Source organism: Haliotis asinina, chromosome 14, assembly GCF_037392515.1.
Source record: "Haliotis asinina isolate JCU_RB_2024 chromosome 14, JCU_Hal_asi_v2, whole genome shotgun sequence".
Classification (NCBI taxonomy): domain Eukaryota; kingdom Metazoa; phylum Mollusca; class Gastropoda; order Lepetellida; family Haliotidae; genus Haliotis; species Haliotis asinina.
In genome coordinates, this window is record NC_090293.1 from 10552096 (window position 1) to 10575779 (window position 23684).

At 36.4% G+C, this 23684-nt stretch overlaps 1 protein-coding gene across 4 annotated transcripts; it reads left to right on the forward strand.

Moving 5' to 3' along the window:
- Positions 1–854: 854 nt before the first annotated feature.
- Positions 855–22911, forward strand: LOC137261342 (APOBEC1 complementation factor-like). 4 transcript variants are annotated; one of them, XM_067799084.1, is made up of 10 exons: positions 894–1613; positions 5072–5252; positions 8446–8549; positions 10328–10410; positions 10944–11085; positions 12032–12121; positions 13817–13918; positions 14397–14526; positions 16351–16497; positions 17525–22911. In XM_067799084.1, the coding sequence occupies exons 1-10, from the start codon at positions 894–896 to the stop codon at positions 17611–17613; spliced, it is 1788 nt and encodes a 595-aa protein (XP_067655185.1). In that variant the 3' UTR covers positions 17614–22911. The 4 variants fall into 4 exon arrangements, with proteins under 4 accessions (XP_067655187.1, XP_067655188.1, XP_067655185.1 ...); XM_067799086.1 differs by lacking the exon at positions 16351–16497 and having other exon boundaries at positions 855–1613; XM_067799085.1 differs by lacking the exon at positions 12032–12121.
- Positions 22912–23684: the final 773 nt, after the last annotated feature.

The window sequence follows — 23684 nt, forward strand, 5'->3', positions numbered from 1 at the left end:
TACATTATAATTTTAAAAAGGGTGGTAAGAAACTATCACTAGGGCAGTTAAGGGGTTTCAGTTAAGCATAGACAAAGTCAATCACGCTTAATAGTCCCCTCCTTTATGTTCAAGCACGCGTCCATGAATGGATAACGTTAGATTTGAGATGGTTTCAGGGTTGAAAAATCTGATCTCCATCTCACAAGTGAAAGTCACAACATATATGTCACTGACCCGCGAGAGGCGGTCAATGCAAATAATCTCGAACGAAAATGATGGAATACATTTAGTTTATCAACAGCGTCTGATATACATTACTGAATAAACACACAGGGACGGGTTGGCGACACACACGTACCTCAACACATGTGGCTGGCGCGGCAAAGGCCATGGTGTGATGGTGTGAGGCGGTGTTAAGGCGGTGCAAGATTGTGGGTTGGGATGGGGGACTGATCACAGTGTTGTGTGGCTTAATTCTGTATAACTTGCCGCATGACAAGTATTATCACAACGTGTGAACATTTGGCGACTCTGGTATACAATACACATTTCTCGGATGACAGTTTTCTTGAAAGAGTTGTACGTGCGATTATTTTGCTTATCTTCCACATTTTTTTTTGACACGAAAAACTTCTGAATGTCTGCCATAATTAGAACTGAATCTTGAAATATTCGTCCCAGTTTCGACTTGGAAAGTTTTCTTGAAGCTGATTACAACACACGTTTATCGTAGACGATGTTCGGTTGTAAATTTCAGCACCCGTTATCTCTTTGCCACGCCCCTAGCTTCAGAACAAAGGGGCGTGTCTAATAATGATTTGCATATCTATCAGACACGTGAACAGGACAAAACGCATGCGCGAAGAAGGACTAGAAGCAGAAGATATCTTTACGTTGAGTTCAGAGCTGTGATGATTAGGGGGTGTCAGCCTTTCAAAATGGATCTTCGGGAGGACAAGGAACTGCCACAGGGAGTTGCTGGCGCCCCAAATGAAGAAGCGCTTCTTGCTTTAATGGAGAAATCAGGTTATACAATGTTGCAAGAGAACGGACAGAGAAAGTACGGTGGGCCACCCCCTGAATGGGACGGGCCATCTCCACCCAGGGGTTGTGAAATTTTCATCGGTAAAATACCCAGGGATTGCTATGAAGATGAACTTGTCCCGGTTTTTGAAAAGATCGGTAAACTGTATGAGTTTAGGCTTATGATGGATTTTTCTGGATCTAATAGGGGCTACGCTTTTGCCATGTATACGAAAAAGCAAGATGCCCAACGCGCTGTCAAAGAACTGAACAACTTCGAAATCAGGAAAGGTCGTCTGCTTGGAGTATGTTCGAGTGTAGACAATTGCAGACTTTTTGTGGGAGGAATTCCAAAAACGAAACAGAGGGATGAAATTCTTCAGGAAATGAGGAAAGTGACTGAAGGTGTTGTGGATGTGATAGTGTATCCTAGTGCTATGGATAAAACGAAGAACAGGGGATTTGCCTTCGTAGAATACGAGAGCCACAGAGCCGCTGCTATGGCTCGACGAAAGTTGATTCCTGGAAGGATACAATTATGGGGACACCAAATAGCTGTTGATTGGGCCGAACCAGAACAAGAAGTAGACGAGGATATCATGTCCACAGTAAGTTCATGTTATCTTTATATGTGGGGCATGGTAGCTTGGGAATGGCGGAGTGTTCATTCAGAATCTGTTACACCTTTGGTCTGTAGGTCATAGTGACCCAGTTACGTGTCTCAGTTCAGCACTTCTTCAACTTGCAGGTTTTTAAAACTAAATCTTAGCCTTCTTCTTTCATTTAGTAGGCTGAAAATAAAGAAACCCCCTTTCAAAGGTTAACATTGACTCAGTCTATATTTTGCCATTTTCATTTAAAACAAATATCGAATATCATGAATTTGCAAATTAGATTTGGGGCTGTCAGTGATTAAAGTGTACCAAATGATTGCAAAGTAACAATAGACCTGTATATATGTTAAGGTCAATCAAATTTGTTTCAATCTAGATGGAAGTCTGCTCAGACAGATATTAAAGGCTGTAAAACTTAGAAGCAAATTCAAACGACAAAAAATGTCAAATTTGATCTTAGCTCAGTATTCTTCTCAACCACAAGCATAATAATTTTAAGGTAGGCACTAGAACTAGTTCCTATTTGATATTGACTAGTTGTTATACACATTTAGATCAATCATAATGCAGTAGACAATAAACTAAACAACAAATGCTTACTTAATTCACTGAATAATGTCAAATTAAGTCTGACAGGAATTATTCTGCTTCAAGTGCTTATTTAAAAGGATATACTAGTTAGCAGTAGATATGACAGTTTTGAATGAAACATTTAGTCCAAGGACTGTAGCCATTTGGTTTGCAAGTTAATAGTGAAGGTTTGCAGGTTAATACAGTGAATTTCCTGAAGACATTTAGACAGCTAGCATTGAAATAATAAAAAACAAGATTATCTGTAGCTCTGAAGTATCTCAAAGGGCAGCAGACTTTAAGTACTTTAGATCTAGAATATTTTGGAAATTCAAGAGAGTAAGGAAGAAAATAGGAGCCAAAGAGCTTTATTTTGGTTTGGTTTGCTGGATGCACTTCAGTTTGTTCTCTGTTCTTCCACAACAAAACTGTATTTCAGGAACATCAGTCAGGTGTGGTCTGGTTGTATATCACCAATTCGCTGTGGCTTCTTGAAGTTCATTTTATGATTCAGAAGTTGCATAACCAGCATACACCAATGTACACTTTGGAAGCAGTGCCCCAGAAGCATCCCCCTGTTGCTTTGTATTCAGAGGTTTCAGGATTGTTTTACAAAGCCATCATGTCAGTGTGTGGCACTGACAAGCAGTGTAGTATCAACCCTTTTGTAATCTTGATTAATCACCTAGTTGTACTTTGGTCTCAATTTTTAGTATAATCTCCAGGATAACAGAGATTGTACTGCGGGATGTGTTATGGGACTGTATCAATTTTGCTACCCATCAACCTAGTCATAGTGTGTGGAAAGTTTCACATGCTCACAGACAGAAGGACAGACAGATAAACTAATCACTACCAACCCAGATATCATATACAGGGGCAGGTAGGAGTCACATCGAATTTCCATTCTCTTTGAAGCCAAGGAACACAAGTGTGTACCCCCATGAATTGCCTGAAATTGTACCCTACTGGCCCTCACGATCCTATACATCTGGGCATACTGAAATGAATCAGTCAGCTGTTAGTGTGCTTGTGCTATGTTTTAATTCTTCCAAATATCAGTGATTTTTTTTGTAGAGTCATCAGAATATATTTATCACTTTAGTGAATTTGATGAGGATTTCTTGCTGTATTATTTACCCATACTGAAAATATTTGGGACATTTTGGCAGTCAGTAAGTTGGGATCATAGAAAAGTCACATTTCTAAGGCCCTCAGTTTCATAAAGTCATCTTTCTTTCTTCAGAATTCACTTTACTACGGTTTGAAGACATTCAAAAGACAGGCAGAAAAACAAGTGTTGCTTTAAAGTAACTGGATACTGGTCAGATCATTCTCCTTTCGTTCCTGTCTTTGATATGAAGCAGGTTCTGTGACTGACCTCACAATATTAACATACTTCATTCATATCATTATCATAAAAACAATGTCATAGTTATGCTTAAAGTGCATTTTTCGACAGAAAGAGTGAGTTTGAAGAGTAATAATGTCACCTCAGAAATGTGGCCAGAAGTAATCTATAATAAAGAGATATGCGCCCTTTGTAGGGATTGGGAAAGGAAAGGAATAAAAAATGGCACATTAAAATTTATAAGAATAATATTGATACAAGGGCAGTGATGAATTCTAACTTCAGAAAATGGCTGATAATCATGTTAATGGCCCATTTGTCAAAGTTCTCTATCCCAATGCCTGCCTTTGGTATCCATGAAATGGATTACTGTTTTCAGATCTGTTCATTATCTAGGTTAAGAACTAAAATAGCATTTGAAGAATGTTTTTGTTGCAAACTTTATGAAGAAGCATTGAAATGCCCTAATGCTATTTATCCAAACAGAATCCAGAAATATATTATTTACTTGCCATTACAGTATGTTGCAGCAAAGAGAAAAAGTCAAGCCTGTGATTATGCATAAGATGTCTATCTCTGTACTTGGTATTCTAGGGGGAACACCTTTTAATCAGCATTTGACTATTAGCAATATCGATATTTTTAACTTAAAATTTATGTTGTTGTCATCTTGCTAAGTTTATCATAGTTTGCTTTTCTCAGTATTGACATGAGTATCTTCACTCATGCATGTGATGAAACATTTGTGAAAAGTTGTTTAGAGTTAGTTCAGAGATGACGGAAAATATATTTACATATAAATACAAGAATTCCTCTGTGTAATTTGGTCACGCATATCTTGTTTGACCATTAATCAGACACCTATAGCTATTCCTTTCATTATTCCCATTGGCCAGATTTTCCTCACAAGTATAGCACAGCAAATATCTTCAAACATTTTCAGTAGAATAAAAGTTCGTCCATCTTGAGGTCTTATCAAATTGGAAAATTTACATACCCAACAGCCTATGTTTACAAAATGATATATGTTCACCTTCTGTTGTAATCATGAAAATGCACAGGGGTTGTACATTTACTAATATATACTTACCAGTACTCATGAGAAAATTAGCTCGTTGGGGTAATCTTTAGTGTTCTAGGTTCTAAGGTTATAAGTATTTAAAACCAGAATTAATCTCTTTCTTAAAGTGGAGTACTGGAATATGACACGTTTAATCCCATTCAACTTTATTTTTGCTCCCATTTGATGTGAACTTCAGGTTCAATGAAAGTAAACAGAGGTTGAACATTTTTGTCAAAGCTCCACTGGACACAGTTTCAGTAGGGTCCAGTGATGATAATCTTCCAGATATTTAGCTAAAATCAACTGTCTGGAGCTTGTGTAGTAAACTTTTGTCAACAGATTGATTATTATACTGAGAAAAATTAAAATGTATTGAACCTTTAGTCAATTAAATTCAGTGATAATCTTGTTTGTGTGATCTAAGTTGCACTTAGAAGTTGTGAAATGTGTTTTTTGTGACCTTTCCAGGTAAGAATTTTGTACGTAAGAAATCTGATGTTGAACACCTCTGAAGAAACCATAAAGGAGTCCTTTGAAACAGCACTCGGAAAGGAAAACATCATTGAGAGAGTAAAGAAGCTCAGGGATTATGCATTTGTACACTTCAAAGCAAGGGAAGATGCTTTACAGGCAATGAAACTTCTCAATGGTATGTGAACACTTTATTGTCTGCAAATGACTTCCTGAAAGCTTGTGTTATGTTCTTGGTATTTAGCTTATACATATGAGCTGGGTTACCTTCATGCCATTTCTAGAGTTAAAATATGATCTTAAAGGTCACATGCAACCAAAAAATTAAACATAATTAAAACACAGTTATCACTTTTTCATGGTATCTGAAATACAATGCTAATTACAAAAAAACAAACATAATTATAAGCGTGTAATCGCAAAGTGCAATATTTTGTACTTGGGTTTACCTCCCTCGAGACAAAGCAGATGTGATACCGAACCCCGTCAGAGCCGGTGGGTGTGCACCTAAGTGTAACGAAGCCTTTTCATTGGCCACTGGTTCATTTGCCAATATGCATAGCCAGCTCTTTGTTTATGGCTTATAAGCCCAATAGGTCTTAATTTCAAATTGCCGGTGGTCAGTGATTGAAGTTGTGCATTGCATGTTGTCATTAGCAGACAGACAGGCAGACATACATCCTCGATATCTCCAGGGTATGCGTTCCAATAAGTCTCCACTTCATCCTGGATGCATCTGCAGCTTGGCCCAAAAAGTTTATTACCTCCCTTTGCTGGTTCCACATTCTCACAGTAACCAATCAGCTAAACCGCTGTTACAACAGAAATTACCAGTGTCAACAACAGTAGCAGTCGCAGCTGCGAAGGTTTGTTCGCACTGCGACTCAGACTTGGGGTAAATCATACGGACACATTGATAGGTTCGAAAATTTAATAAAAATACATGCAAGAACTCCGTCTCCCTCTTTCAGACAACATCTGTATGATTTGTGTTCCCAGTTTTTATCGGTTAGATAATTTTAAAAAGCGCAAGTGAGTTGTGATTGGTTCGCTCAACTTCCCAGCGTATACACTTGATTGGATGAAAATCCAGCCAAGGGAGGTAATAAATTTATCAGGCTTAGGCATAGATGCATCCAGGGTATAGTAGAGACTTATCGGAACATATACCCTGGAGATATCAAGGATGGCAGACATATTGATGTCAATAAACCAGACATTGAGTTTTCTCTGTCACAGAGTCTGATTGTCACAATCAAGATGTTTTGGGGGTTTTTAGTGTAAGAAGTAGATTATTTACTTGTTTGTGTATACAACCAAGATGAGACTACTGCTCATGACCTTATGCTCCGGGCAGGCATATCATTTCAAGCCGCCTGAACCTATTCACTGCATATGCATTTTGAGCGCAGCGCAGCATGGCTGTCTAAACCACTTTTTCCCCCAGCGCTGGGTTAAAATTAGTGAATGGTTTGGACTCCGATTTCGAAGGCTTTTTTTCATCACATTTTTTTTCAACTTTATAGGTTGAATTTGATGATTTGTTGCAGTAGGTGCATACTGAAAGGTATCAGAATCTGCAAAGTTGTGTTTTACATGTGACCTTTAAATATACACATGGAGAATAGTATTGCAACACATTTTTAAGCATCAGTATGTATCATTAACCATAACATAGTTGGAACTTATCCACCTAGCTTAACTTAGATGTGTAACCTCCACCAACTGCAATAACATCCCTGACCCTATTCTTAAGATAGACTGTATCAGACATTAAATTTGATGTTGTAGTATCATGTTACATTAATGACAGAGCGCTTGCTCCAATACATCAGGATTTTGTACTAAAGCTTCTCTCTGGCATATTCACCTACCCATGTAGCCCCCCAAAAGCTTTATCTGTGGGATTGACAACTGGACTCCTTGCCTCCTTGACATATGAAGTCACTAATGGTACATGCATGTTTTAGAAGAGCATTGTTGTCCGTGAGGACTGGCTTTCATGATCTGAGGATGCTCATCGAAATGTGTTTAAACATGTTTAAACAAATATGTCTAGGATTTCTTTGATGGGCATTTTAGAAGTTGAGTTGAGAACATCCTGTCTTGAATGTAAACTTGCAAATTCAGGTTTTGTGTAATCATCACAAGGTCAAGTTTACTTTCATGTCAGTGGCACTTTCACAACATCCATGAACCACTGCCAAGCGATACCTCTCCAAAAATATGCTTTTGTGCATGTGCAGTATTTCTGCAGCACCACATAATGAGTATGGCCATCGATCATGAGAAAAAGAAATCAACTTTCACCTGATGTCAAATGTGCTCCAACTGTCCAAGTATAGCAAGTCTCTAATAGGGTATCTAGCAATATTTCCAGCCAATTTTAGGTGATTTTTTGGACTGTTGTGTTGGACAAGTGACAATATGGAAGCCAGTCTGTTTTTGACACAGCACTTGACATGAACAGATTGTCTTCTGATTCTGAGAAGGGGAGTACCCTCCTTAGGATTGTCACTCTAGGCAGATCTGAAAACTGATTGCCCTTAACATCATTAATTTGATGATGTTTCCTCACTTTTTGTTGATGGATGACAACCATCATCTCTAGTAATAGTCCTCAATGACATGCCAGTGTACCTATAACATGTCCTCTTTGAGCAGATGTTAGATCAGAGTCCACATTTTTAATAATCAACAATGATTGATATTGTATGTCATTGAGTAATAACAGTTTACAGAAACTGATATTTTCTTCAAGACTAGACCATGTATTGCGAAAGATGCCAACCTTTGCAGCACTTCCATATCAGAAGTGAAAGGTTCTATATTATCATATGAACAAACATAATTGTGATATGAATATAAATGACTATATGGATATACATTATTCCATGTGTGTAGTTATGCTTGCAAGACATAAAGACAGTTGTTTGGACCCAGACTTCAGACTAGTTGATAAAGTTGCAGACTGTTGCCATATCTGGAAATGCCTCTCTACAAATAAACAGTTCTCTTAGTTCCCATAAATGTTAATATAAAAGATTTGTTTACAAGTTTGAGATGCCAGGGGATGGCAGTTATGATCTGCATCAATTCTAGGTCTAAAGGGACAGATACAGCCACTAGTCTGTTTATCTGAAACTAATCTTGGGTTATTTCATATAGCTGCAAGGCTCAAATGATCTGCAGACTAGTTTGACATGACCATTGGTGTCTACCTGGGTTGATGATTACTGATGCAAATGCTGTTAGTTGATATACACAAATTAGTAGACCAGGGCGACTGCTGTCCAGATGCCAACATTGGCATACAGAGGCTTTCATGGTGTTACATTCTGTTATCACAGTTCTTTTTGCATGTATTGCAGATAGCACACTGGAAGGATCTAAGATTGAGGTGGTATTAGCAAAACCTGTGGACAAAAATGACTACTCAAGGATGATCAGATCTGGCAAACCTGGATACCAACAGGTAAGATAAATTAGACCCTGATACTATCTACCTTTAAAAAGACTGGAAAAGTACAAGGAAATGTCATTGGTCCCTACTGACTCCAGTTGGTCTTCAGCATCCCATGCTTGTCATAAGGGATGATTAATGGGATCAGATGGTAAGGCTCTCTGGCTTACATCGTATCCCAGTTGTGTAGATCGATGCTCATGCTGTTACTCACTGGATTGTTTCTCACAGATTCCATTGTTTACAGACTGCTGCCACATAGCTGGAATATTGCTGAGTGTGGTATTGCACACTAACCAATCTGCTGAATGCTGCTTGTGTTGCGCTGTATGTCAGAGGACATAAATAGATCAAATCAGTGGTCATATTGTAAAGAGTAAAAGTACATTATCATTTTTAAACGCCTATGTGTGTGAAATGATCTAGTAACGTGTGTGAAACGATCTAGTGTCATGAAAACTGTTGGAAAGTATACCATTCAGAAAAAGATACACTATACCAAGAAGCTAACTGTTGTGATCATGAGTGCCCATTGAACAGGCAGTGTGAGCATTGATCAATGCGCAGTCATAACATTTGGGTTCAGCCAAAACAGCCAGGTATAATAACCTAATTTACTGTTTTTGATGATCCTTACTTGGTTGGTGTCCATCTCAGAACTTGACGAACAGCATCCATTACCTGTTGAGTCGCTCTCCCAATGACACCTCTCTGAGCCAGAAGATTTCAGGCATTATTATATCAGCTATTACTGAACACGCCTTCAACATAAAAGTTGGTTACAAATGTTAAGATAATTTAGTCAGTTTTCTATTACTGGCCAAGTTACACAACACAAAAGGACCAAATTGTCAAAGATTTTGGTGACTGACATGACCATGTAGGAAGAGAGAAGTTTTGGCATCACAAAATACTGTAGAATTTATTACAATGTCATCATTTTTTCTGTCTCATTATGCCCTTTCAGGACAGTGAAGTGACAGACAGTTCATCTTCACAGGTAGCCTTATTATCAATCATTGGTTACAGACTTAAGTATGTGGCAGTGTGTTCAGTTCAGCATGCAGTTTAGTTTCTTTAGTAATTTGCTTGTGTTTCAGTGTTTTATAAAGATTCAAACCTGTCTTTTTAGAAAGGAAGATTTAGTGACACTGTTTCCTTCCCAAGTCAGCATGCAGCAATGTTCCATTTATTTGTTGAGAGACTGGAAAAGGGAAACCTTTATTTTCTTGTTGGTTTGTCAGTTCTGTTTTGAAAATTGTTACACATGTAAGTGGTCTGTTTTCAAAACAATTCCACATATTTGTGTTTGATTTATTTTCGTGAAGTTCAATTTTTCACTTGTAAGAGTTGATAAGTAGATAATTGATTAAGTGTGTCCTCTATTGCCACCAACACTTCTTCAGGTTTCACTGCCTTTATCCCTCTGGCATATAAATTGGGGACGAGTGGGCTTTGTTTCTGGAGCACAGAACCGTTCAGAATCTTTCTACAAGACTGGTAGATATATTGAACAGATCTTGAAATGGTGCCTTTAGGTATTTGCAGATTTTTTGCATTTATATTTATCATTATTTCGATGGTGAAACAATTTGGACATAGTCTACAAAAAGTCAAGTTATACTTTAAGTGGCTGTCAGGTAAGTTGTTGTTTCAAATTTGTTGGGACCATGGGGATTTGTCATCTACTGATGCCTGTTTTCAACAACTATTATAGCTAAAGCTGTATGTTGTCTTGGTATATCATTATGTAAGTGCTGTATAATCATGTAAATGTAATTCTATTGCAGGTGTATGGTTATTCAACATATGAATCACCTTTGGTTGCTCCAACCTTCTATGGCCAGTTTGTACAGCAGGCCGGAGCAGGGAGGTAGGTATCCCAACAGATGTTACAAGAGGTCTTTGGGACTCTGAATTGGTCCCAATTCTATGGATTGTTGTTCATAATAATAGGATTATACTTTTGCAGACCACAGTCACGTATCTGAAATAACGCTAAGTGTGACATTACACACCAAGGTAATTAAATCTTCTTCAGTATGCTTAGAATACAAAACACAATTTGAAGCACCTCTAGTGTCTGACAAATCATCATTAGCACATAAAGAGACATCAAGGTTTGTTTAAAAAAACTGATTGCCTGACTTGCACTTTAGCCATTCCAACAAACTGTAATATCTTTTGAAAATGTTCTTTGAAATGTTTGCATGTAAAGTTAATATTTGTAATACAAGGAAATCATTGGTCAAATCATTCTCAAAACTTGCAAAGTCTTCTGCTGTGGTTGCAGAAACATCACAAAGAAGTGTTTGTCAGTTGATACTTTTAACATGTTAATAAACCTGACACAAGCTATGCCAGTATTATTGGCACATGTTGTGACATATCTCTTGAATTTGGCAGAGGCATGCAGAGAGGAGCTGTTGGTGTGAGGGGCCAGGTGCGTGGACGTGGTCGAGGAGCAGCAGGATCCCGCGGGGCAGGGGGGTCCAGAGCCTATGTTCAGGGATATGTACGCGGAGGAATGAGAAGACACCCAGCAGAGGTGAACCATACATTCATTACTTGCCAACTGTCTGCATGTTTGTTGTACTTTTGTTGTAATGTCACAGGTCTCTAGCTATTTTGTTGAAATTTATCAGTCATGCATTGTACACATACCTTTTACGTTAAATGGGAAAAGTACTTGTAGCTGGAACTAGCCACTACAGCAAGTAAATAATTAATTATTTCTTGTTTTTGGCATTGCAAAAACTTTTTGACTACATGCTACCGTCCAAATTTACCATGCAAAGTTTGCAAGTGTTCTTTTTGGATGATAGCATCTTGTAATAACTGAAGTCACATTTCTAACATGAGTAAGTACACCATTACATTCATTGTTACAGTAATTAATTATTAATAATTAAACACCAGTTTTGATTACTAATTAGTCTAAATGCTACTTATTTAAAGGCTGTGTTGTTTAGAGTGAGAATTATTTGCTGGGTCTAAAACAGTTGAAGTGTCAAGTTACGATGTCAGGTGTGACAAATCATGAAAGTTCATTCAAGATGATAATTTTGCTGATAAAGTGTATCCTTAAAGCCATAGCTGGGTTACACATAATTATGCATGAGTATGCATGCATGTTCTAAATACTTATTGCATGTAAGTGTTAACAGCTTCCAAGCAAAATTCTCCATGGGATTGCTTCTGAATGGTGTATTTGTATGGTAAAATATTTTCATCACAATCTTGTGTATATATGACTGATGAAAAATGAAATCTGCTCTTCATTCACATCAGTCAATGCCTTTGTAATTATACTACAAAACCTTCAGACATTTATGAAATATTTACTTCTTATTCAATTACATACATAATCTGTCACAAGTGGTTGACTGAACAAACTATCAAGGCACTTGCTCTCACTAAGCACACACACATGTCCAAGCCTGAGGGAGAATATTTGTGGTCAGCACCATTGTTAAAACCTGTTTTTGCTGTAGGGTCGCCTTTTTGACATCTTGCCTGGCATGGAATTGACTCCCACTAACCCTGTTACACTCAAACCACAATCAGTGAAAACTGCAGTTCAGGTATTGTGTTTTCTGATGCTAACGGTTTGAGCCTAGCCTGCAAGCTTTGACCGAAACTCTGACTGTCTCTAGCCTGCCTTTGGATATAATACTGCTTGCTTCTACAGTTCGGGAAGAACTTGGTGACACATTACTGTGGAAGGGATTTCTCTCTTCTCACTGTTGTATAAAGTGTGGCATCACATTCATTCCTGAATTGTAACCAGCTCTCTCCTTTGCTTTGTAGTGCTTGTGCGAGGTGTTTGCTGAAAATAGAATCAGTAGGATTAGAATTTTACTATTGCCTAACATGAATGGTGTGGTTTCCCTTTTATGCTAACCATTTAACTATCAATAACTTCTGTACATCTTTTATTGATCATAAAGGAATATTTAGTTCTACTAAACTATTTTTAAAGTGAACATTTCAAAGAAAGTGTTATAAAGTAATACATAATCCATTGTGCATAATCGATCTAGAGAAAACATTTGAAACAAAGTCATGCAGTTGGAAGTAGGTTGTGGTACTTTTTCCTTGGTACTGATGTACAATTACAAAAGTTCATTCACAAATTTTTATTCTTCTTGGACAGTCAACATTCAGATAGATCTGCTTAGAACCCATGTACTGTTGATCCATTTCAAAATTCTGAATCTTATGACAGCAAGTCATTGCTTCAGAAGAGCAACTGCTTGCATTTCAAAAAGCAGTCAAACAATGGATCATTAATTATGTTATGGTCCAAGAATGGTCACATGGCCAGTAAACTGGATACATGTAATACTTGTTACAATAATATAACTGTTAATGTTACAAAGTAGGGGAAATTAGTTACTGCTGTAAGATCAGCAGTTGTAGAAAGGACATGAACATAAACAATTTCTGGAATAAGTTCGGGTCAGTTGATTGGAGTCTAATATCCAGGTTGGCAAGATGTTGAAAGCAATTATGGTATTAATAGACCATTTTAGTTTATATGATTTTTTAAGACTGAAACTTTTTTGAGTTTGTCAAAGAAAAGATATTTGATACTTTCTAATCTATATATTCATAATAATTAGTTTCACCAGATCTTTTGTCTCCACAAGGCTGTTGCTTCAATTTCCACTTTCTTTGCACAGTAACATAAAAGAGAAGTTGTGGTCTTTTTTTCTTGGTGTTGGTACAATGTTCATATTTGCAGTGTTTTGGGATTTTTCAATTGGGAGGGAAAGGGAATATTCTAAAAACAGAAGTAGAAATAACAGAAAAATATGTACATGTTATCCATTAAGAGTTTAGACACAACATTCACATTAAGTAACCAGAGAATATATTGATGACAACTGTTAACTGGTTTTATTTCTGATAATTGAACATTTTCATAATAAGTATGTTTTTCTTAAAGATGCCACCAACATAATATTGAACCAGTACGGAAAATACATTAAAGGTGCAATACAAAGTTTTTTGTCTGTCAGCATATTTATACACCATGCAGACCTATTTCATATGACATATTCATGTATTGGAGTAAGAAATCTTTCTCATGGTAATACTGAAATTGAAAGAAATGTCTGTTTTTGAAACACATCTGAACCATCTCGCAAAGGCTACTTGGGGTTTTAGTTACAGGTATGTCTTCGTCGTTTTAAGTTGTTCACCAGATCATTTACTCAGCTGATACATCTTACTTAACTTGGTAAATACAATCATTAAACCTGTGACTGTTTCAGATTCTGGAAGAACTATGTCAGAAGAATGGCTGGGGCAGCCCCATCTATCAGCTCCACTCCACTGGAGGTGGCGGTGGTGACATGCAACTATTCCTATTCAAGGTTTGTACTATAAACGTCACAAGAAGACCTAATGATGTTCAAATTTGGGTCATTTAGATGTTTGCCCACAGACAGAGTTCTGATGCAACTGCAGAAGAGTTTTTGTCGAACAGGTTTTTCAGAAAAGAATATAGATCTCATTACCTAAGAATTTACAATAACTGGCTTTGAGATGTATACATTTTCACTTGCAATGGTTATCCTTCGTGCTTTTTAGACACACAATGATTGTTATGTGAATCTATGCTAGGACCAGACAATGGTAAGCTTACATAACATTTGTATGTATCTCATTGGTATAGATAATTGTTACCGTGTAATGTGATAAAATGTTTTGAAGAAATGTTCATTTCAGATACTATGTTAGCTGAGTGAGCTAATATTTATGATCACTTAAGTAATATGTAAGTAGTGAGGCTGATGGTATTGATGAAGAATAAACACAATTTATTATGGAAAGAAATTATTCATCCAACAGGTGACCATCCCGGCTCTAGCGTCACAGAATCCTGCTCCCTTCCAGCCCAATAAGCTGTGCAGAACGGTTGAAGAGGCCAAGTCATTTGCTGCAGAGTTTGTTCTTCTTCAACTGGGAGTCAATGTGGAGAGTAAGTCATATTTCAAAACTACACAGTTAGTGATAGTTCATATGTAGTTATGATAATTGCTTACTTTGTCTGCATGAAATTTATCTATACATGAGTACAGCAGTTTTGATCTTTTAAGTGGAGAAGAAAAGATAAATTGCTGTATTCAAAGCTATTAACCAAATGCATGTTGTTAAAAGAAACTGGTCTTAGATACCAAGTACTCTGATGTGTATCCTGAGTCATAACTTGAAACTACATCCTTTAGCACATGTTACAGAGACCACAGGCCCTCATGTGTTTGTGAGGATAAACGATTTTAAAATAGTGTTTTTGAGATGACCCCTGACTTAATGTTCACAGTACAATACATCATGACAAAGCCAAACACTTTATTGTGTCCCACTCACCTGCTTTGACGATCACTAAGCTACCATCACATGCAGTCGATTAAAACTTGATGTAAACATAAAAGTGGGTGACTGGCCTATTTAACACCACTCATGACACATATTGATCAATTCTTTATTGTTATTTCAGTAAGTCTGTTGATACCCGATTTTGACACTCACCTTAACAATGATGACTCAAATGGATGACGATGTATCCACACAAGACGGGGATGTTGTCAAAGCAAGCCCTCTGATTTAGTGCTGGTATATCATCGTCCATATGTGTCAAAAATGTTAAGTAGAATGTAAAAATCGGGTATCAACAGACTTTCTGAAACAACAAGAAAGAATTGGTAGGTGTCATGAGTGGTGCTTGATAGGCCAAACATCCATTATTATGTTTACATTAAGTTTGAATTGTTTGCATATGATGGTAGCGTAGTGATCTGCAAAGCAGGCGGATGAAGTAAAATGAAGTGTCAAGCCATTTCATAATATATTGTACTGTAAACCATTTTGAGTCTGGGGTCATCTCAAATTTTTACATATGTATTTTAAATCCTTAACCCTCACAAGGATACGAGGGCCTGTGACAGAGACAGACAAGGACACACTCTAGGTCATACTCTGCGTGCTTGTCATCTGTGCTTTTGCCCTGTTCAGCAGTGATAAGTTTGTTCTCTAAACATGAACAGTGCTGCTTTAGTAACTTCATAGATTCCATGATTTATTTTCATTGGTCACCATTTACCTTTGTTATGACCTAGTGGACCAATTACCTTTAGTGAATACTGAATTAAAGAGGAAAAAAAAAGACCTCCACGTGCAGAGAGATGTTTGTTAAATATATCGTTGGTCATTTAACTCTTCATGTGGATGACATATTTTTTTAGTGTAAAAATGCAGATGATTATGACCAACATAAGAAACGTGATGGGGAGAGTAATGAATTTTGTGTTTCTCATTTTCTTTTAGATCTTTCATTATCATTCTTCTCATAATTTAATTATTGGCTGTGGTTTCACTCATCTCTATATGCATGTCACTCTGGTACCAAGCAGCATGGCCTAAAACACTCTGTGACTATTCCTTTTTTGTATGTCAATGTATTTATCATGCACAACATGAATTAAACATCTCAAAAATGTTTTAATGTCTCCGAATGCAATGTTAAAGTTCTTTTTGAACTGTTTGTAGAAAGAGGTTTGTAATCTGAAGTGTTACTGGACAATTCTACAGTATTTGGTTTGACATCTTTTGTCGTATTTAGAAGTTGGAAGTGCTGGTTCCAATGTTGACATGTTGTAGCACTTTCTTATTTACTGATCATCACTATATATCTTTAGTTGTGCTTATATTTACTAGCTTTAGTGCAAACTTTAATTTTATGTAATTTTTCTCTTGATTTTGCTGAGCTGAGGTGTGCTAGAGCTTTGTCTATCTGTCTGTCTAGGTGCTGAACTAACTACTGCTCCTGCAAGTCCCTATCAAGGCAGACCTATTTATCCAAACAGTGCCCGTGAAATGCAATCTTATGCATCTGCAATGCCTATAGCTACAAGTGCCTCTTATGTTGTAGCACCAGGAAAGGTCATTCAAAGTAAGCCAAGTCTCATCCTTCCATGCCTTTGATCAAGAAGATATTGGATGCCATGTAGTTCCTCTTTCCTGCAGATCTCATTTGTTTTGTAGCTTTGTGCTTGATGTAATTTAGCTTCATTCAGAATGTATTTGGTGATTTCAAATATTGATCAGACATTTTGTCAACAGTTCCTCTGAAATGATTGAATAATTGTTGTACATATGAACATTACATTGTTTAAGCAGATCAGTTCTTCCATATTATGTTCTTACTAGTCTCCTGCGGATAACTATCATTGGTGCAGCATTTTGGTCTTTAATCACCTCTACATCACAATAGTTATAATCAAGAAGGGCCCTGGGAACCTTGAGGTAGTCTTCTATTGTGTTTATCTTTTAAATTCAGGGTTTTCCCTAGAAACCCTTGCAGTGTTCAAAAAGACTTCTTGTCAGAACTGTAATGGTAAAGCAAGGATTTAGGACATATCTACTAGTGGTTTTCCAATTAACTGAAACAATTGATGATTGGTCGCAGTGACCAAAATGACCAAGCAGTCTATTACATTTACTCATAATCAAACACAAACGATTTTGGAAGAATTGTTTTAGTGTTTGAAACACTTGCCAATGGAACATATCTTCAAAATTGTCAGGACCTGAAAATGTGTTTATTTCTTAGAAAACTCACTAACTGTAAAGTCACAGCTGAATATTTCTTGAAGACTCCAGGAAGTTTATGTTCAAAATATTCTAGTCATCACTTTATAGTAGCTAGTTGCATCATGTAATTCTTATCTGCAGTTGCAACCAGGATAGGGAAATCTGAAAAATGATGCTTACCAATTTGTTTCAATGATTGTTCGTTGGTAATGAAGCAATCATCAATTATGAGATTTCAACCAATCCCAACACTAGTCTCTACACAGGAGGACACCTTAAGGGATCAAGGATTTGTCATAATTTCAAACACTGCTTTGACCTTCTGATTAATTTTAAACACTGTGTCATCTTGCAACAGTGTATGATACTGCTGTTGTCTGTTGCAGACCCTGACTACCCTGGGACGTATGAGTACCCTACTGGCTATGCTGCTCCACCCCCGTCCACTGCTGCAGTCTATACTCACCAGTACTGAGGCATCAGGACAAGAGTTGCATGCAACCTTATACATTCCACTATTTAATTAGAGTAGCATCATTATATTCCATAGTTGGAAACCGTTAGACTTATTTATTTGGAATATTCTGGCTCTACTCTCAGCTTTATCAATTTAATCTGTCTTTTTGAGTGTTGATGTTATTTGCTTGAGTGTGTCTATCTCAATATATGCAGCATATGTACTATTCTAGGTTTGAAACACTAGTCTTGAGAAGTGTTCATTGGTACTGGACTAACCAGGAAGTGTATTTATCATGTTCATATCATCTTACATCATTATGTCATTTGATGGTATAGTTTTGTAGCAAGCCCCACATAATTGTTGGTTGTGATTATGTTAAATCTTTTTTAATGTAGACACAGCATCAGCTGTTACTGTAGTGTTCCTGATTGTTCTGGTCTGAGAGGCTTGCATGTGCCATAATGAGTAGTTAGTTTAATATTTTTAACATAAACTCATCATGTTCCTCAAAGGATAATGCTTTATGATAAAAAGAGCAAATAGTTTTTAAAAATATTTTGTAACCACAATGATTACTGATGAAATAACTACCCAGTAAGGTGCTTTGTGACATTAAAGCATGTTCTACAAGTTCTAAACTTGTATTGAAAACGCAAATCCTGGGAACTGATTGCTGTAAAAGGTAGTGTGTTACACAAATAATTACTGACATATTGTGTAGGGGCTGCTACAACCTTATACAAGATACATCAGGGATTGATCTGCATCTTGGTAGATGCAGCCTTTCAAGATGAAACATTCTAGGTCGAGTGTTGCAGGTTATCGGACAAGGAAGCCGTGTTTGCAAGTATTTGTTGTTCTGTTCAGTATCTTCAACTGTTTGTTTACAAGTTATGGTCATGTTTTTTACAACGTACACTCAAAGTGTTCATAAAACAGATGTATCAATAACTTCAATTTCACAATGTATGCCCTGAGATGGGTGGTGATTTTGAAGCCAAGCTTCACAGATAATCCTTCAAATTTGGAATTCCACTTAGTGCTAAATGTATGTATGAAGCAAAGATGGCTTCTCTATGCATTCACTGTTGTTAGATATGCATGTATTGTAGACAACAATTTGAAAGATTGAAACAGAACTGAACATGCTCTTGAACACATCAACTCAACTGTACAGCCATGATGATGTGCCAGATCACGGCTCTCTTTCAATCTCTCATATTTTGCCTAACACCCATGACGAGAAGTTCTCAAACTTTTTTGTTTGAATTTGAGGCAGTATTTTTCAAGTTTTATTTATATATGACAAAAAGACTTTGTTTTATGGATAAATGAATACAATATCAAGACTAAATTACCAACCACAATTGACTAGATTGGTGGTGATTTTCATGATTTTCGTAGGTTTAGAAAAAGAGTTTTTAGTTTAGTTCTTTTGAACACATGTATCTGTTATTTGTTTCTCTACCATTTATTTGCAAACTATTTGCAAACTTGTTTTGACACAAAGTGTTATGTGTATTTCAGTACAGGATGAACACTTCGGCCATTCCTGTTGCAGGAAAAATACCTTTTTAAAAGTGTTTTACTACATGGTGCTGTAATCATTTGAAGTCTTTTACCACTCCACCAGAAGGGAAATTACTTGGATTGTACAACCACATTTATGGTCCGGTCTTGCTTGATCACTAAATTCTTTGTTGTAACATCGCTGATATTGATGTGGGAAACCTGTAGTGAACAAAAAGCATGCCTAACCCAGAATAGTAGACACATCAAACCACAAACTAAAAGGAAAACTTGGTATCCTAATTATTAAGTAAAATGTTTGTCCAGTTTATCAGGAATCCATGGACATATTAGTCACCATAGGTTGATTCAAGTCTTTGCAAAATAGTGTCAGAAATATCATGCTTACCTTTAATGACTGAAGCAAGTGGCGATATTGCACCTAATATTTAATTATAGGTAAACTGTTCTTTTTATTAGGTAATTTATGAAAGGCCGACCTCCAGGTTAAATTTCTTGGTTGCTGTTGTAAAGGCAATCCTAGAGCTAAGGTGATCGTGGCTTCAATTCCTTTACATAGACTTATGACAGTTTTAACGTTAATGTTACAATAGCAAGCAGATCCAGAATGAGAGAAGTTACTTAGCATTTACAACACTGTAAATGTGATACGGTTGGCTTCTGCTGTTAGCCATTTACATTAACACCTAGGCCTAGATTTTCAAATCTCTTAGCACTACAATTCCATGACAGCATGTGAATTCAAAGTGTGCTACTCTCTGTACTCCCTGTAACTGCTTAGCATTCTCCCATGTGCCAAAACAGCAGACAGCAGGGATCTGTGGATGTTCAGTGCTAAAACCCGAACCAATTTGGCTGTCTTCCATTTTTATTCAAGTTAAGTGTTTAAGGATAATCAAAGGATAGTCTGATAGTCATGTAGGCTCATAAATGAACTTTAATTATTACATACATGTTCCATTCTAACAGTCAATCATGGCAAATACCACTCCTTTTCGATCTCAAAATAGTGTATTACGATGCCAATATAACTCTTTATCCATAAACTGGGGTTAAACCAAATATTATTTTGCAAATTAGAACAGAGCTGCTTCAAAGAATTTCCCAGGAGAAAAATAATGAATTGTTGACAGATGTTAATGAAGAAATATTTTGATGACAGATTGATGACAGAAAATTGGACATAAGTCTTTTGTTAGATCAGCATTTTTAAATCTTTAAAAAACTTGTTTTCTCCTTTTATCCTGTTTTGAAATGACGTGAAGCAATCATATTTTGATTAGGAACCATGTTGAAGCAGATTTGTGTGAAGCACATCTTTAATAATAAACACAAAATGATGTGCACATTCACGTTCAATGTTGTAAAATAAATTATATGGAAGGTCGAAATGTAGATCAAACATAATTGCTGACATGAGATAACACACAACTGTTTTTAGGAAATTTTTAGCAAGCATATATCTAGCAGTTCTAATAAACAAAGTCTAGTCAGTTGACGTAAGTGAATAGGGCAATATTAAAGATATTGAATGAAAGCTGTTCAATCTTGATACATAACAAGGATAATTTACTGTGTATTTTCTTTGCCTTTACAGATATTTTACACACACTTGCCTGTACTAATATTTAAACAGTATTCTAAAAAGCAAATGAAACATGTCCTAAAACGTAATGATTTCAGTATTATCAAACAAATAATGACAGTTCTTATTAACGTTAATATTTATATCAAAAAGCATAGGTATAACAAAACATCATTTGAGTATTTCACTGCGGATATGTTACTTTCCAAGTATATCCTTGAAGCAAGTAAAGGCCATTTTTACCAACATTCCACTGAATCAGAATTTAAAATTTTGTTTTATGTATGGATGTTTGAAGTGTTTCAGTAGTCTGTTAAAAGAGATGGGTTTGTTAATAGGAAGATGACTTTTGTTGGTACTGGCAAGTATCTCTCTGGTAGAGTTGTTTGCTCAAGTTCAATCTTGCCAAATATTTTATGTTTCGTTATATCTGTGAAGGGCACTGCAAACTTGGCACAGAATTAGGCAACATCAGAATGTCATAGAATCATTTTGTCAGAATCATACATTTAACCATCTTGGTATTTTAATTGGTGACGGTTTTACTTTGAGTTCATAAATTATATGCTTAATTGCTTCTAGATTTTTAGCTTCTGGTAGTTAGAATTGTACTGATTCAGTATTTTATTGATATTTGCTTACTGTAAAACATTCTACTTTCTGGGGAATAATAAGATGCGAATAGTCAGTGCCATATGTGTTACATGTGTGTGTACACCTTTTCTATGTAACTACGAGGAAAATAATGCCAAAGTTTGATTGAATTGAAAATATTCACATGTCAATAAGGCATTTTATGCAACATTATTTCCCCCAGAAAGTAGCCAGTTCTTGGTTCCAGGTGCTGTTGAGGGAATTTCAAAGAACATGTATTCAAGTGTTCAGCTAGTCTTGCATTGTGTCCCTATATGGTATTTATGCATATCACATAACTCTTGTTTTCTCTCCTTTTACTGCAACTTTGGGTCTCAAGTTTCCGTATTACCGAAAGAGAATTTATGTCCAAAGAAACTCAGGTTTTTGTACCTTTATATTTATATGTCTAAGGATGGCATATTCTGTGATATTTTACAACATATCTCAGTATCTGAGGTGTACATGTTTTCAGATTTGTCACTTGATTGCAATTCAAATTCTGATGACCCATTGCAGTAAAAATGTATCATTTGCTTTAATCTTGACTGATTGGTAATCACATAAAGGAATATCTCAATTTTGAGATCAGCAATGGCCCCGTGCATGAAATTAGCAAGTTCTTTATCTGTCGACATATTTCACCTTAAATGAAACAGAATTGATGTCTACAGATGACTTGCTGTTTTTGTGTTGCTAAGTTTTCACTCTGACATAGAACAAACACAAAGGTGTATAGATAGCCAGAAAAGATAATTGCTATGTCTTAAAAATGCTAAATATCCACAGACGTGACTTGAATGGTAAACATGGTGGCCTTGTAGAAATACCACCAGTGATACCTGAATTATACTAGGCTCAGACTAACAGACTTGTGTTTATTTCAAACCTGCAAAAGTAACACCAAAACATTTCACTGGCTAACTGAATTTGCTGCTAAAACAGAATATGACTATTTTTCATGTACACTGAAGAATGATCATTGACACTGTATCAAGGTACAGACAAATCAGACCACAACAATGGCAACTCTTCTGGTCCATGTATGTATATAGTACATTAGAATGCAAAGTTGTAAAGATAAGTGAGCTCACATACAAAAAGGATTCATGGAACTCAAAAATTGAAATCACTTGAAATCAAGAAGTAGACAGTTATAGAGTAGTGAACCACTTTCTTGTTTTCGGGGTATTATTTATGCTTTTTTCATAACGTTATTTTTATGTATTATAAATTTCAATCTATAGAAAGCTATTCCTATAACTGTATAATGAAGTGTGCCATTGCTGATCTGAATTTTGAGATACGAAAATGTCTCTATTGAGACCTGAGAATGGATCTTCCACTGAGAGAATGGTTTGATGAGATCACGTAAGCTGGGCTGTGCCTGGACTTGAGCGTTGGCTCACTGGGTCAAATGACTAACTGGCATGATGTGTGATTAAGACCAGTCAACTTTATGTATCTTGCTATATTTACATGCACTATTACCTAGAGTGTTAGATCCAAAGTTACAAGTTCAGATGTAACAATCAGAGCTTATCAATAAAACCTTATCTTAACAATGAGTGTGTGATTATTATTGTATAGTAGCACAGGTTGCTTGATTAAGTGGGACACATAAGACCACTTTTGATGTATCTCCAGTTAATATCTATTGCACATGAATGTTTGATATAGTGAATATTTTGAGAGGGAAATTTTGTGTAATGTAAACACAATTTCATAACACACACCTCCCAACCACCCACCCCACCTCAAATATTCATGAGCCCTTATTTCAAATTTGATTTCAGTATCGTGTGAAGACGCACGCAATTTGTGAAGAGCCCTTTCTCAGAGAGTCAGTGAGGACAGATTCATTATGGGGGCAAAATATTTTAAATTTGAAAGAGTCCGCTTTGAAACACAATAGTGCTCTATTGTGTCCTGATCTTTTAATAAAAAATCCCATATGTGTAATTGCTCTCCTTTTGATGCCACTGGGAAGAGAGATGTTATGTTGTAAATCTCATGAAAAGTAGCAATATTGTAACATTGAAACCAGTCCCTATTGCATTCATGATGTAGGTTTTCGCTATGCCATGTTTCTGGTGCTAATCCTGCCAATTGCTTCTCAAAACCCCCCCAAAATACAAGTGCATGACCTTAATCCATACTTTTATTGTAAATTGTTTCTGCATGTCATTGATTTAATGTTGCTATTTTCTGGGACTGAGTAACATGAAAATTTACTAAGAACCTGAAAGTGATTAGGATCAAATGAGGGGCAGAGTCGTCTTACTAATTAAGAATGTATTTTATGTTGAATTGGCTTGTTTTAGGGCTTTATTAAAAC